Genomic DNA, 15,081 nt, shown 5'->3' with positions numbered 1-15,081 from the left:
CCTCTTGTTTTAAGGGTTGGTGCCAGTTATGCATCCATGGGATTATTGATCTTCCTGTGGCTGCGCATTTTGCCAGTGTGTGCAGAGGACCTAGCAGTGGGTCACACTGGAACCAGGTAGTTTCCAGTGTTTAGCAGATGAAGTTGCTCTTAATGTCCCATAAGCTTTCCTGGGCAGTTTTTAACCTGCTCTCTGTCCTTATTGTTGGCATGTGGGTCTTCCATCCTTCTCCCTTGGCCTTGTGACTGGTCAGATCAGTGGGATCTGGTGGGATCTTTAGCTGTCTGTGCTGAGCATAAGACTGTTTTTGAAGCATCCCAATTCCCATTCCTGTTCTTAGACTGTTATAGACTGAGTTGGTCCTTGAGACAAAAAACCTTCTGCCTTTGGAATTGTTTCTTTTCATTGCTCCCTGGAGAAATTCCTCCATCTTTTCTTTCTTTACTGAATATGGCTAAAAAATATTTCTGGTCAGTTTAATGTCATTGACTGAGGTTCTCAAAGACAGAAAGTTGCATGTGAGGAAAAGTGTTAGGCTGCTTGTGGGAGCAGCAGAGCACAGCTTTTTGGAGCAGAAGGAGGAAAAGGATACGTAGGAGGGAAAAAACGTGTAAAGCAGAAATGGTGTAAAGTCAGCGCTGATTTACTTGGAGGCATCTTGGAGTGCTGGGGGCCAAGCAGAAGAAAGCTCTGCTTGTAACCATGTTGATTGATAGGCAGCAAGTGCCATCTTGAATAAGAATTCTGCACTTTGAGAGTTGAAAGTGGAACTGAAGTTGGATTGAGCGAGTTGTGAGAGGCAGGTTGCTTGCAGCAGTTGTTCAAGCTGCAGTTTGGTGTTTGTGGGTTGCAATTCAAGAAAAACAGAATGGGGGGGTGTGATGTAGGGAGGTGGCTGGATTTTAAGAATTTGGTGCCAGCACTTAAGGTCTCCACACTGGATAGAAATGTGCCTGCTCTTCCCAGGCCTACAGCTGTGCCACACACACTTGCTGTGGAAGGAAGAAGTTGGGAAGAGCTGGTTCCTGACTGCAGGGGAAGCAGAGAGGGAAGACAGCAGCAGTGGTTCCCAAAGCATGGCAAGCTGGGCATGTTGGTTCTTGGCCCTGAAGAATTTTAAGATGTTGAAGATACCAGAATCAAAGTAGATTGGATTCTGGTTGATGTCTAGTTTTTGTGCTAACGGGCTCATGTTAGCAACAAAAGGTATTAACTTAAAACAGTGTAGTCAGATGGTCTGGTGTGTAATTAATTTGGTTTGTTGAGACAATCCTTTTTTTTTTTTTTTCTCCTTAATTTGGCCTTGTGCCAGTGTAAGTCTTCCATGTTCCCTCATGCTTATTTCTTTTTGTTCATCAGGTCAGCAGGCACAATGGAGGAAGGGTTATATTTGTTGGGACAACAGGCAATCCTAGTGAAAGCTCTTGAAAGTTTTGCCTAAAGTAAGCAAAGGCATTGACCTGCAGCAGGAGGTGTCAGGAACTGCTGCAGAGCACGAAACAGGCACTGATGTACTGACAGTGTAATAACCTAGCACTGAGTAAATCACCAGCCATGTTCCTGGATGAGACACTTTTCATTCAAATCCTCAGGTGGAGCAGTAGTGGGTCAGCAGCACCATTCCTACTCTTGCACCTCCCTAGACTGAGAGCCATGAAGGCCAGAGCTGTAAAATGTCTATGTACCCTGTGGTGCTATCCTAAATAAATAAATAAATAAATAAATAAAGATTAGAAATAAAAATAAATAAATGCCATGTGCAGTTTTTAAAAAACACTTCTGGGTGACTGTGATAATATCTAATGTGTTGTTGGCTTTCTGAGAAAGCTGTGGAAAAATAATTTCCATTAGTTTGCTGGGTAGGCAGCAGGATCCAGTACCAGTCTCCCTGGAGCTTGCTGTAAGCCACACGCTGCTCAAAAGCTCTGCAGGGGTCCTCGGCCTGGAATGGTAACTCCAATTGGGACTGGCAGCTGCTTCATTTTGCACTAGAACAGGAAACACTCATCTAATATCACTAGCCTTGACTTGTAAATAAGATCTTATTTATCTGATAAACAATCTTCTCACCCCCCCAACACTACTTGTCACCTGTCAGAATCATGCAGGTTATGGGCTAAGCCTTTTAATCGCAGCTCCAGGGAGCAGGTCGTGCTTTCACTATGGATTTGTTCAGTGAGAAGGCATCTCTGTGAAACACAAGCCCTGTCCTTTTAATTTTTCCACAGCTGAGGTGATTGAGGTATGATTCTCATTTTACTGGAAGCACCTGCAAGTGAAGTGATCAGTAAGGTCTCCTAATTTTACCCTGCTGGTAAAATGCCTTCTCTTTTACTTTGCTATAATTTTGTTTCTGACCTTGCTAAGATCTGCACAGCTAAGGTTCAGGGCTCTGCCTGGCCAAACTAATGTGGGATGTGGCCTTGCCAGCTGTGCTCTATAGGAAATGGTGCCCTTGGTCTTTACAGTTCCATCAAGAAAGCGAGAGCAGTGCAGTGATTTTAAAGAGCTTTTTATTAGTAACGCACAAACAAGAAATTGCATTTCACTACCACAGAACATGGAAACAAGCAGAAGACAACGCTGCTGCCTTTTGCTGTTAGAGCTGATGCCCCTGGTGTCCCTGCAGATGCGCAGATGGTACATGCACAGTGACAGCACAGAAGCAGGGGAAGCTCGAAGGGGAAGGGCTTGTGCTTTAGGTCTGGTCATGATCAAAAAGTGCACCTCCTGTTAGGAACTTTTTTTTTCTTTATTAAAGAAGGGAGCTAGGGAGATGGAACCAGCTTTAACAGAAATACAGCTCAAAACCACCTTCTTGTTATCTTCATTTTGCTTTTGATTCACAGGTAGTGTAACCACCAGCCCTTCAGTAGGAACACACCCACCTTAAATATCTCAGCTGGAGCTGGGCTTTGGGCTGTCTCTGCTGAAAGCTGGGCCATGTGAGTGCTGCCTCTCTATAGAGCTGTGCCAGCTGAATTAGTACTTATTTCCACCAAACTCTGGAAATCCACTTCCTGCAGAACTTACATCAATTCATGTCCATGTCCTTTAATTCTAGATTTAGCAGATTTCTGAACGCAGATTTCTGAAAGCCAGTTAAAAAAATCCCACATTGCACTATCTGGCATCTGGGCCCATCCTGCAAAAGCCAAAAGCATTGCTGACTCCCATTTCTAAGCACTAGTGTCACTGGTTAGAGAAATGCAGAGAAGACCTGAAGCTTAGTGGAAACCTTCAGCTGCATTAGAGGGACCAAGAATATGTTTTTCTCATACTGAGTGCTCTGATGAGTTGTTTTTTTTTTTTTTTTTTTTTTTTAATCAGGTCCTTTTCAGCTGTGTGTTTACAGTGCCAGCCTGGTACCTTGAGAGATGATCTGCTTACAAATGTGTTTTTTAATTAGCTATAGTAAGGCCTGTTCTGAAGGGTCTGTTCCAAAGCATTTCCTCTAGAAATGTTCTACAGAAGCCATCTCGCTGACCTTTGCAGACAGCAGTACCTCCTGTCACCTCAGGACACAGAGCCTGGGCCTCACATCTGACACTCAGTTCAGCCAGGCACTGCCACTGCAAAACAGCCTGACCAGGGAAGAAACTGAAATGTTACTGAATTGATTTATTAGAAATAAATTAAGCTACAACTGCATAAAATCTGATACCTGTTTAGCTCCATTTCCTGATTACGCCCTATGACATTTGTTGAATGACCTACCAAAGAAAAATTAATTCACAAGTCTTTGCTTGTCAAAGTATTGCAAAGTTTCACCTCTCTGGAATTTGTTTCACCTGGAAGTAGAACTAATTGTTTTCAAGTACTGAAAGCAGATGGAAACTTGCACTGCAGGATCCTTTCAGCTCTGAGCATTCAGCTCTTCAGCAGCAGCTCCCAAAATTATTTAAACAGTTTGCAACCACTTTGAAGGGTCTTTTTGCATTTGGGGACCCTGGGACACAGAGCAGCTCCCAGCTTGTCCCAGGGCAGCTGAGTAACATGGGCAGCTCTGGGATTTTTCAATGTCAAGGTGAGGGAACAGGGAAGGCTCCAGGCTGCCTCTGCTCTGGGCTGCTGGAACTCACAGGTGCCACTCAGCACGGGGGTTCTGTGGCTTTGTGTATCACATCAGGCTGAGCTAATGCCCCTCTGTCATGCTTCTCCTACAAGGAAGTTCTGGGGAGTAGTAATTTCAGGTACCAAAAAAATCTGAAACACAGTGGTAAAAATCAGACAGAAACAACAAAAGAGGTTTCTATAGCTGGAATTGGTATTCATAAACATTCTCAGACTGGCTTTAAGATACACATATACAAAAGAAGAAATAAACCAGAGCAGCTCCAAGTTATCAACATGGCAACAGTATAAAATTTTCTGGTAACATGAACATAATCCATGTGCTGTAGCACCAGAGTGTAGAGTTGCAGCACCTTTCTCTCATGCCTGGGTGCTGTCACTGTTTCACAGATGAGACTGAGCTGTAAGACAGACATTCCTAAGAGTTGTGCAGAGCTGCTGGATGAAGTAAAGCAGGAAGGCAGCAACCAGGAGTTTAAAGTTGAAGGTTCTAAATAAGTTTTAACCTATAGGGCATGCAGCCAGTAACAAACCAGGGAAGCTGATGCTGAACTTGACTGGGGGGAAAGGGATGCTCAGGAGAGAAGAGAGAATAATATAAGAGTTGTGATAATAATGTTCTCTCCACTTCTGGTTTAAAAATTAAACCAAATCCATCAAAAACCTCTCCGAAAGACTGTCAGTATTTCTCTCCCAATGATGGGGGGGGTGGAGATTTCCCAAAGCCTGAATTACATGCAGGACAAATGTGCTGCCTCAGGTACAGCCCGCCAGTGCTGGAAGCAGCAGCACACTGGTAACAGCGGGAGTTGGCTGCAGATGATGACGAGGAGCTAATCACATCACTGGGGTTACACAAGCAGTTTTTATTGCTATTCTACAACGTTTTCATCCCTTCATGCAGCCCAGCCAGTGTTCAGCTGTTATGCAATCATTTTCATTAACAATTCTTTACCAAAAGAAACATATGAGTGATCTTACAAAACTATAAAAGCATGAAAAAGAGAGAGAACCTTTAAATCAGCTTCCCCATGAATAATTAACACAGACAAAGGTTATAATGGAAAGGCATTTTATTTTTACCAGGTAACACCCCTCCCTGTATAAAGGAAGTAATGGAGAACGGGAAAAAAAAAACCCAACAACCCTTCAGAACACTATTGTCACCATGAACACTTGAAAGGTCAGGTCTGAGAGTGGCAACAAGAGCCTGCTCACATCTTCCATCACCGCCACGAGGCAGAGCTGGTTTTGCATTCCCCACAGCCAGGTTCACATACAAAACAAGACTGATGCTGCCAGAGGCATTTTCAGCTCCTTGGGTCTCCTATGATGTATTTTAACAGACCTTGGGCATACTAATAAAGCTAAAAAAACCAGAAGAAAGTAATTTTAAAATTCATGGAATGGAGTTCACTGTGCTAGTGCTGTGTTCTTCTCAGCAGTAACTCACTCTAAGATGTGCAAACTGTATTAGGGGGCTGAAAGCGTTAACTCTAATAAAAGATAACAGCCAACACACATATAAATAAGACTCATTTCCTTTTTAAAACATCACAGGAAAGTCAATTCCTGTTGCATGATTGACGGAGACTTCCTAAATATTAACAAATATATTACAGATATTTACAAGCTTCTGATTCCCCCCGCTGACGCTGATGCCAAGTTCAGCCTGTAACTAGGACGTGCTGGGCAGCACCACAGGGTGCTGGGCCAATGGCTGCAGTGGATTTGGGATGCTGGTGCAGGCAGGGAGGGGAGGAGATGGAAGGCTAAAAATAGCCCACTCTGCAGAGCCAGGCAAGCAGTGAGCTGAGCTCCTTCAGGCTTTCTGCAATGAACCAACCCGCTGCTTCTCCTCTGGCAGAATGAAATGCCAGCATAAAGCAGAGCAACTGTGCCAGGGAAGAAGGGATCAGGCAAAGGTGAGAGGCAGCCCTCCACACTGTGTCTTCTGGAGCCTGCCACAGCATGTGGCAGCAGCTTGGAGGGCTTTTTCCAGGGAAAAAGGGAGCTTATCCAGGCCCTGGCCTATGTGTGAGGGACAGGGAGCCTCTACAACCACTGCATTGTTTTTCAGGGTTTGTGCCCTGCCCAGCACAGCAGAGCCTGCCCTGAGCCAAGACTTGTGGGAGTTCTGGGAAGGCACAGGGTGGATCACAAGGCTCTGCCACCGCCCCAGAGCCACCCCTGGACACTGCCAGAGTGAAGCAGGGCACAGGCATCAAAGACTTGTTTCCCTTCACCCATGAGTTAGTCCTTCATCCTGCCTGCCCTACAATATCCCAAGTTCCTCTCCAAGAGGAAAATAAATGTGCTGGATGCCCTGCACCTCAGTGGCTTGAGGACACCGGGGAGCAGAGGACTGCATGACTGTAACATGGCTGGAGCACCTCCAAAAAACTGTGACAACAACAGGGCAGATGCAAAAGGAGATTTCCTGCATTTGCTTCCTCTGTTTCCCTGGTGCACTGTGCAGCAAACACACAGCCTGGTTTTGGCACAGAAACAAGAAAAAGTGCTGATGTGACTGAGATCAGGCGACCCTTCCAGCAACAGCAGAACCTTTCCCACCAGCCAGCCTGTGCTGCTCCCCTGCAATCCTACATCCCTGCCTCATGCCAGTGCTCCAGTGCCTTAACATGAAGACACTTTTCCAGATGTACCATGAGGGGGGGGCTGTGACACCTGACCTTAAATGGGACAGCAAGGAGGGAGAGTTAGCACTGAGCCCTGCTTTTCCTGTTTGCATTGGTTCAGAAAAAAAAAAGTATTTCAACAAGCCCTACATATCTCATTTTCTGAGGGGGCTTTTAAGAAAAAATAAGGATGGCTGACTCCCTGGGAAGGTTTACAGAGACTTTTGCATGTGCTTTTCAAATCAGCCTAAAAGAGATGATATGGATGGCTGCTCCAAAGGCTGCCAAATGGGAGCCAAGCAGCCCTGGTGCCTCCCAGCCTGAGCACTGTGCCTTGCCAGGGCCAGAGGGGCAGTCTGTCTCTTGAGCTTTTTGGACAGAGGAAGCTGTTTTGATCAACACACCTTTAAAATTATGTTATGGAAGTCCAATCCCAGCTACTTTGGAGCAGTTCTGAGGTATCTCTCATTAACTTGAAGTATAGAAATGTTAATAAATAGATCTGAAACTTTTCTGCTATGTCATTCTATAATACACTACTATATAGATATTAAATATGCCTCAGGGTATTAAAAAATTTATGAAAAAAGTTACAGTAGTTGATTTTCAAGTATTAATAACTTGGCTATGTTAGCTTGTTTTTAAATACCAAAAAGATCTGGCTCCAAATTATTGACTAAACTCTGGCTATGACTGAATTAAAAAAAAAAGTATTTTGAATATAAAAAAAAGTGCAAAAAAGCATGAGATGTCAGTTAACGTTGTAAGATTGTTGGAACTTTTAAACAATTTAGTCTAGCACTCCCTTGTGAGTGAATTAAAAAGGGGGAAAGAATGAAAAAAGGATTAAGAAAAAAAAGAGAGATCGCTCCCAATCTGAGAGACCACTGTCCCAAATTTCAGCAGAACACAAATTTTTACAGCCAAGTTATAAACCCCAGAAAAAATGGGGTTACTAGTGGATATGCTGTCAGACAGAACTATAGCAGTATCTGTGTGCTCCATTATAATACAAATTTACACCTTACTCACTGCTTTCTCTGAGTAACCACAAGAAGAATTTTACAGGTATTCAGTTAAAATTAGAAGCCTCCCTTATTTCCCGTCCTCCCCATAAACTGTACAACTTTGTCTACTACTAAAATTCACTGCTACTAGTAGTCATTATCATACATTCAAGATAGAAAGTAAACTACTAAAACCTGCTCAGGAGTCACTCAGAAGGACACTAAGGCTTAAGAAGTACAGCAGCTCAGGGTTGTGACCGACCACACGGGCGAAGAGCTTTGTCACCTGCTTTGCCCCAGGACACTGGCACTGAAGAGCCCCGTGCTGGACCCTGATCTCAGAGCAACCAAAGTGGTTCAAAGGAAGATGGATTTGACTGGAGCTGCTCACTGTGGGTGCCTGGTGTGCGACATGGCCCTTGGCTGCCTCAACAAGGGCGTGAGCATTCCGAGGGTGGGAATGCAGCAGGACCTACTGCTTGCTACCGTGTTAACACTGACACTGTGCTAGATCTGGTTCTCCATCAGACACCTCTCTCTCTTTCAGCTCATCTCCTGAAAAATGATTCAAAGCATGGTTAAAAAAAGACTGAAAGCAAGAAAAGGCTTTCTCATTTCGATGCACGCGTACAAAAGAGGCGACACCTTCAAACCATTGATTTCCCCCAGCGCGGGCAGCCGACCCCTCGTGTATCACCCTGCACAGACCCCAGCACAGCGCTCTGTGTCTCCAGGAATTGCTGCAGCAGGAAATCCTGGGACCCAAAGCAAACCCAAGCCAGTCAGGTGGAAGGAAGCAAGGACGGTGAGCTCACGGGGATGGGAGCAGGGCAGAAGGCACAGGGCTCAGATCTCGTTGATCGTCCTTTCCGAGGGGCAGTACTCCGAGGCTCCTGCGGATGACATGTAGAACGACTGCGTCTTCCTTTTCAACCTGGCGCGCTTGTTGGCCAGAGACAGGCTGCGCCGGCTCGAGCTGATGATTTCTGAGATGAACTTCTTGCAGTCCACGCAAACCTCCATTGTGCTCCAGTCCTCCATCAATTCTTTGGGAAACTCTTCGTGGGACTTATCCACAGACTTGGACCTTGAGGTCAACCTGAAAGGCAAAAGAGCAGGATCTGTCATGTTAGCTTGGCTGTAGGCTCCAGGAAAAATCACATCAGAAAGGTTTGGATTTAAATTTTCCTTCCTCCTGTCCCAAATTACACCAAACACTGGGGACAACAGCTTCTGCCTGGATTGGCAAGATTGCAGGGTCACTGACTGAGGGCGTGTGTAACATTGACATCCTGGCAAAAACAACCTTACTGGTAACTAAAAATAGCTGATGTCTTTGGCTAATCTACACAGAACCATAGAATGGTGATCTATGAAGACGGTTTCTATAGCAGATTCCATCAAAAAGGAGCGTTGATTTTATATTCAATTTCTTGGATCAACTTCAGCAACCATCTGTGTAAAATATATAAAACCATTGGATAACTTCATAATATTAAAGTGAAAAAATTACAAAAATTGGAGTAAGAAAAATTAACAGAAAAGAAGATAAATCCAAGCACTGGACATCATTGAATTCTCATTCGGTGGGTGATTTCACCCTGCAAGATTTATCTCCAGAGAGTCCATTCACACCAGAAAAAGGCATGTTAATTTTCTCAGAGGTCCTACAGAACACAGTTGTCCCAGACACTCATTATTTTTCAGCTGTAATGAAAAGGTTTAAGACACTGTTAGGTTGCTATTTCTGTAAATCAAAGCAATGACTAGAAAAGACCTGACTTTTCAGGCTGCAGGCATTAGAAACATTAGAAACAAACTACAAAACAGGTGAGCAGCATCTTCATGATTGATAACCCAGCATGAAACATTTGGGGAACATTTGCACAACACGAGTGAGGCCAGGCTGTCTCTCACCTGCTCCGCAGGGAGTGGTGGTGACTGGTAGAGGGTTTCTCTGGCCTCATGAAGCTTTCTCCCCTTTGCAAGGTTGAAGGTCCCAGGGAGAAGATGGGAAGGGTGGAGTATGGCTTCGATGGCAGCCGCATCTGTTGGGAACAGCACAAGGCACGTGCAGCATCGTTACAAAGATCGCAGCGCTTTAGAAAGGCTCGAAACAGAAGGTTCCTTACTTACTTTTTTGCAACACTGTGAGCATACAGGCCTGTGTAAAAAACCAAGAGCATGAATCAATCCTTTGGGAAAAATTATGTTTAAATCGAAAATAAGGAATTTCAGGAGTTAGAGAAACCCACCTCCTTCCATCCTCCCCTTAAACAAGCATTTTTATTTTTAAAGCTTCTTCAGAATGGTAAATTCAATTACAACAAGAAGCCAGAACCATGAAGAAATGCTGAACTACACCTTAATTTAAAAATAAGGAGGCAAAAAAGATAAATTAGCTGGTTTTCCTCTAAAGAAACTTCTTCTGGTAAGTGAGACAAAAACTCAGTGATTACATAGATCTTCTAACTTACTGTCTCACTGTTAACTTCAAATTTATAATTTTGCCTTCAAATATTCCTTCTTGCATATCCCCTGCCCCAATAGTCAAAAAATAGCCCAAAAAGTAAATTGCCTTGAAATGTTTTCCCCATACACAGAGGTTATAGAACTGTTGAGTAGGGAGTCTGAGTAAATTTCATCTTGATTTCTCATAAGCATAAAAAAGAGATGTTTCTCTCAATTTGAGTCAAAAGTTTCAGTCCAAGGAAGCAATTTAGTCACTTACAAATGAAATGTTTCTGCATAATTTTTTGTAACACAGACTGTTATAGAAATAAACCCAACCAACAGTATGCAGCAGAAATTTGTGAGGATTCTAATGTATAAATCAATCATTTTCCCTATGAAATTGTACTTATTTATTAACAGACATAAAATATTTACCTTTTGCAGAACTGACAAGTGTAAGACCAGGTAAAGAAAGAAAACCTTCTTGTTCGACAGCAAAAGCAGAGCTAGAGGAAGAACAGAGGAATCCACAGTGTTAAGCAAAGTCCCAGACAGTGATGACTTCATTGACCAGTTGCTGTTGCCAAGGTCACAGTGGCAGTGCTACATCCAGTTCTGGGGTCTGTACTTATAAGATGATATTGAGAACATGAATTGTATCTTCATATAATTAGAGTTAGGACTTTAATTGTTTTGCCTAAACTAAATACTTGCCCATTAACTAGATAACTTTGGTTAAAAATAAAAGCAAACAATATTAATAGTGGAGTAAAATAATTACTCCACCTCAACCTACTTTGAGATTTGACGAAACCTTTATACATCATGACAACAGGCAAAAGCTGAATCTAATGAATGACATTATTTGATTCTTGTTCCTCTGCCTTCAATGTATTAAACCTTTAAAATAAATCTGCACACTAGACACAAGGTCTGTAGATAAAATACACAGTGAACTCAAAATAGACTTCCTAAAAGGGTCCAAGAAGCACAAATCAAAAGTGGGAGAAAAAGATGCTGCTGCTTCTGAGAAGTACCAATCTCCAATCTGCAGTTTAAGAAAAATGCATTAGTTAAGGGGTCTCTAATATTAAACCTCCTTCTAGGGTCACATGTTGCATCATTTCTCTGAAGCTTTAATTCCCTCTGTGCTTGATAGTAAGGATTCATATATAAAGAACTTGTAGTTTTCTATTGCTACCTGTAATTCTGTTTCCTGGAACATAAAAGGTAACCAAACCTGCAGAAGACATGGGAACAGAAACCACCTCAGTCAATGAAGTTCAAACCAGACACATACAGATACACTCTCATAATTGCAAACACTACTGCATTTTTATAGACAATCTGAACAAACAAGGAATTTCCACGAAGTTTTGGTGTTTCTGGACATCATTCGAGCAAGTTGACATGTGTTGACCCATTTGGGAGGATGTTTGGTGGATAACTCTTACAGAGGGTAAGAAACAAATGTGCAAATGGGAGGCTTGTGCAACTGGCCTCCCTCAGTACCCTTCAGAGTCCCCCAGACTCAGCCCTACCTTTCCTTTCTTGAGAGCAGTGTAGACATCTTTATACTGCTGGTACTTCTCCAGCTCCGCCTTCACAAGCACCTGACGGATGTGCATCACCTCCTCCACTGTCAGAGCCAGGCATTCCACGGGGTAACAGAACTCCTCCTGGAAGCCAACAACCCCATATTATTTCAAAGACAGATGGCTTCCTCCAGAGTTCAACCTCAACAACCAGCCACCTGGTTAGTAACTCCAGAAACAGGGAGTTTCTCCCATCAAACTGGAATAGCACTGGCTCATTCATGGGCATCACATGAGTGCCAAACCACTGGAAGCTGCATAAGTGTGATGCAAATGGTCTTTTGTTCAGCCTTCACAACAATGGCAGTTTTCTTCATCTTTCCTCCTCAAATCACTTGACCCTTCTCCCCATTTGTCTTTTATTATGAACATTTGTTTCAAGCCAATCAACATTCAGATTTATAATTTGAAAGGGAAAAAGTAATATGGTAGACGGCATTATTTTATGTATACTGTTTGAGGTATACATCAAATAAATTCTCTGTGATTTCGTGATGCCCAGAGTGGCCAAGGAAAGTTGTTAGTAGCCCATTCTAGCAGAAATTTTTATTCAGTGGTACCACATCTTGATGTTCACGTGATCAGAATCACACCAAGACTACAAAAAGTTATATCAGTTCAGGCAGAAAAGTTCTCCTTTCTGCTCCAGAAAGTAACAGCAGCAATTTAAGCTTTATGAAATAACATTCCAGTATCAAGCAGGTGAACTGGTTACCCAGTGTTGCATTATAAATGGTAGAGACTTAAATAGAGAATTAACAGCACAACTTTCCACTTACAAAATTTTGCATCTGTTCTGTGTTGCACCATTTAGGAGAATATTGAGTGCAGAACTCCTGAATTCGGTACCAGGGAATAAAAAGCACCAACCCAATTTGTAATCTAGCCCAGTAGTTGATTATACATTTCCAAAAGAAAGACAGAAACCTCTGTGGGAACTCCCATTGCTTAATGCTTAGTGAACCTTTTCAGTCAGCCCAGAGGGGCTACTGTGCAGTAATGACAATGACAGGCAATGCTCTCTGAATAAACGAAGGAAATTTCTCCTGCATACACAAAGACGTGGCTGACAGTTTGGAGATCTCGTTTACAAATTGAAGTGATGAATCGGATTAGTACGGAAATGCTCCATTTCCATGTACTCAGAGGTCTGTTCTGTCTTTCCATCAGATTAAAAAGAAAATCTTTCTACGTTGCAGACCTGGCAAACATTAGCATTTAGGAACCACCACATTTTTAAAAACTGTTGTCTTACCTATCTAGAAAGGGAACACAAAGAAACTTCACTCTGTTTAGGGTACCCCACAAAAGACTAGAATTGAGTTAACTTTGTTAGATTTGTCAGCTAAACCTTTGGGATATGGAACACTAGTTTTCTGGAAAAAACAAATTACATCAAAAGCAGCTGCAATTTGCTCTGAGGTGCAAAACTGCATGGTCAAAACAAAGTATCTTCTGTTCCTTATGAGCAACTTTAGGGCTAAGCAGCAGCTCTCAGCGTTTCTCTCTGGGTTCTTCCCATAGCAACTGCCTTGCCATGGGGAAGGCACGGCTGAAGGCTGGGGCGGATGGCAGAGGAAGTGGGTGGGAAAGCGGGATGCACACAATGCCAGCAAACCCCCCGAGCCTGTCTGCATCGTGGGAGACTGAGGGAAACTACCCCAGCTCAATGGGGCCGACTCAATGCTTGCAATCAACCAGAGCTTGAAGTCCTTTTGAAATACAGTTCTTACTTGAAGCTCTTCCTTCCCCCTCATGACCGCCCATTCCCAGTTACAGAACGATGACTCGGGGAATATTGCTCCTTTGAAGAGATTCTGCTGGTCTGCTATAGGTGTGGAGCACGTACTAGGGGAATGAATAGTGTGGGCCTCTTGTCGTACCAATCGAAAATGAATAGCATTAAAATAGAAATAGCCAGCAGGCAGCAGGGGAAACATAGAAAATATTCACATGTTTAAATGCTAATGTTTTAATTCCAGTGGTTACACAAGGACAACAAAATGTTAATGCAACATTAAATGAAAGATAAATAATCCAATTTCAGAAAACTGCTTGGGTTTTTTTTTTCCCTTTTCAGAATATAAATAAGTACACAAGAAAATCTTTTGTTTCTACACTACCTCTAAGGCATTGAAATTAATTAAATTTGCTAAGCACTGGCTAAACTTCATTGAACAATGACACTTTGGAGTTATTGCTCAAACTTCCAACAATAGCTGCACCCAAATTCAGCAGCTCCAAGTGAGAGTACTCTCCACAATACTCACATATGACAGTACACAGTAAAGACAAAATGTGGTTTGAATGGTCTTGATTTTCCAGAATTATTCTCAATATCCTTTTTAATATTAAACACAGGCCAGTACTTTTAAAGGAGAAAAATATTATTCAAAAATACTATTTTGAACTTGAAGTTTCCATAATCCTCTTGGGGACTAGTTTAACACTGACTTGCAATCATCTTATAAACACTATACCTTAAGGTGTGTAGGTATCATTTTTTTATGCAGGAAAAGCAGGTAGTAAGAATTGCATATCCATAATGTGCTTTGTAGGTCATTCTCAGTGTACACCTAATAGGTTCTTATGACTAACACATTTTTACTCTAATGTATTCCTTCTTCTCATTAAAGGATGTCACTAGACATTCAAATGAGTTGCATTAGTAAATTGCAAAATGAATGAGTGCCGGAGTGGCCTCTAAATTCTGCAATTCACAATTAGTCAAGCACTCTAAACTCTTGCTCATTTTGCAGACTAAAAGTTTCTAAAAGGTCAGCTGGGTATCTCAACTATAAACTCTCCTACAAGAGGTTTCACCCTTCCACTTACTGATTGGGACACCGAAATGAAAGAAAAATTAAATTAATAAAATTAAATTAACAGAGGGGTAAGTTAATTACATTTTCTTTACAGTGGATTTGCCTTCCCTAATAGATGGATATGAGCTATTCTGCAAGTTCTGATACATGAGTGTGCTGAGGACCAAAACAATATGTAAGTTTTCAAGTAAAGCAGATTGCAAATGCCCTCCCATTCTACGTAGTGTACCTTGGGAGAAACATAAAACCTTATTCTTTTCAACAGTCCAAGGATCACAATAGTTTTGCTGGATTTTTGCTTCAGGATCTTCATGTGCTGTAATATTAAAGGTCTGTCCCATTGATAATCTGGTGATGTTGCATTTTTAGTTTGCTGTCCTTTCAGAACTGATTTCTTTTCCCCGTGAGGTGATTGAAGACACACAAATATCCTACACACATTGAAATCAAAGTCAGTCAGGTGCAATGTCCCAGCCTAAGCTGTAAT

General features: G+C 42.4%; 1 protein-coding gene across 4 annotated transcripts in view; it reads right to left on the bottom strand.

The window, feature by feature from the left end:
- Positions 1-4,245: 4,245 nt before the first annotated feature.
- The window catches only part of SPIRE1 (spire type actin nucleation factor 1), a 126,038-nt gene continuing 115,202 nt past the window's right edge, over positions 4,246-15,081 (bottom strand). For 3 of the 4 annotated variants that reach the window (XM_079300545.1, XM_079300546.1, XM_079300548.1), the window contains 5 exons: positions 11,716-11,853; positions 10,610-10,680; positions 9,857-9,884; positions 9,638-9,768; positions 8,523-8,819 (listed from right to left, as the gene is read on the bottom strand). In XM_079300545.1, the coding sequence (XP_079156671.1) occupies positions 8,567-8,819; positions 9,638-9,768; positions 9,857-9,884; positions 10,610-10,680; positions 11,716-11,853 (621 nt within the window). In that variant the 3' untranslated portion in view covers positions 8,523-8,566. Of the gene's footprint in view, positions 8,820-9,637; positions 9,769-9,856; positions 9,885-10,609; positions 10,681-11,715; positions 11,854-15,081 lie in introns of all 4 variants that reach the window. The other variant, XM_079300547.1, reaches the window with a different exon arrangement.

The sequence above is a fragment of the Erithacus rubecula genome (assembly GCF_903797595.1).
Source record: "Erithacus rubecula genome assembly, chromosome: 3".
In the NCBI taxonomy this organism is placed as follows: Eukaryota; Metazoa; Chordata; class Aves; order Passeriformes; family Muscicapidae; genus Erithacus; species Erithacus rubecula.
The sequence above is the reverse complement of the archived record's forward strand: the minus strand, read 5'-3'. Positions and strand labels throughout refer to the sequence as shown.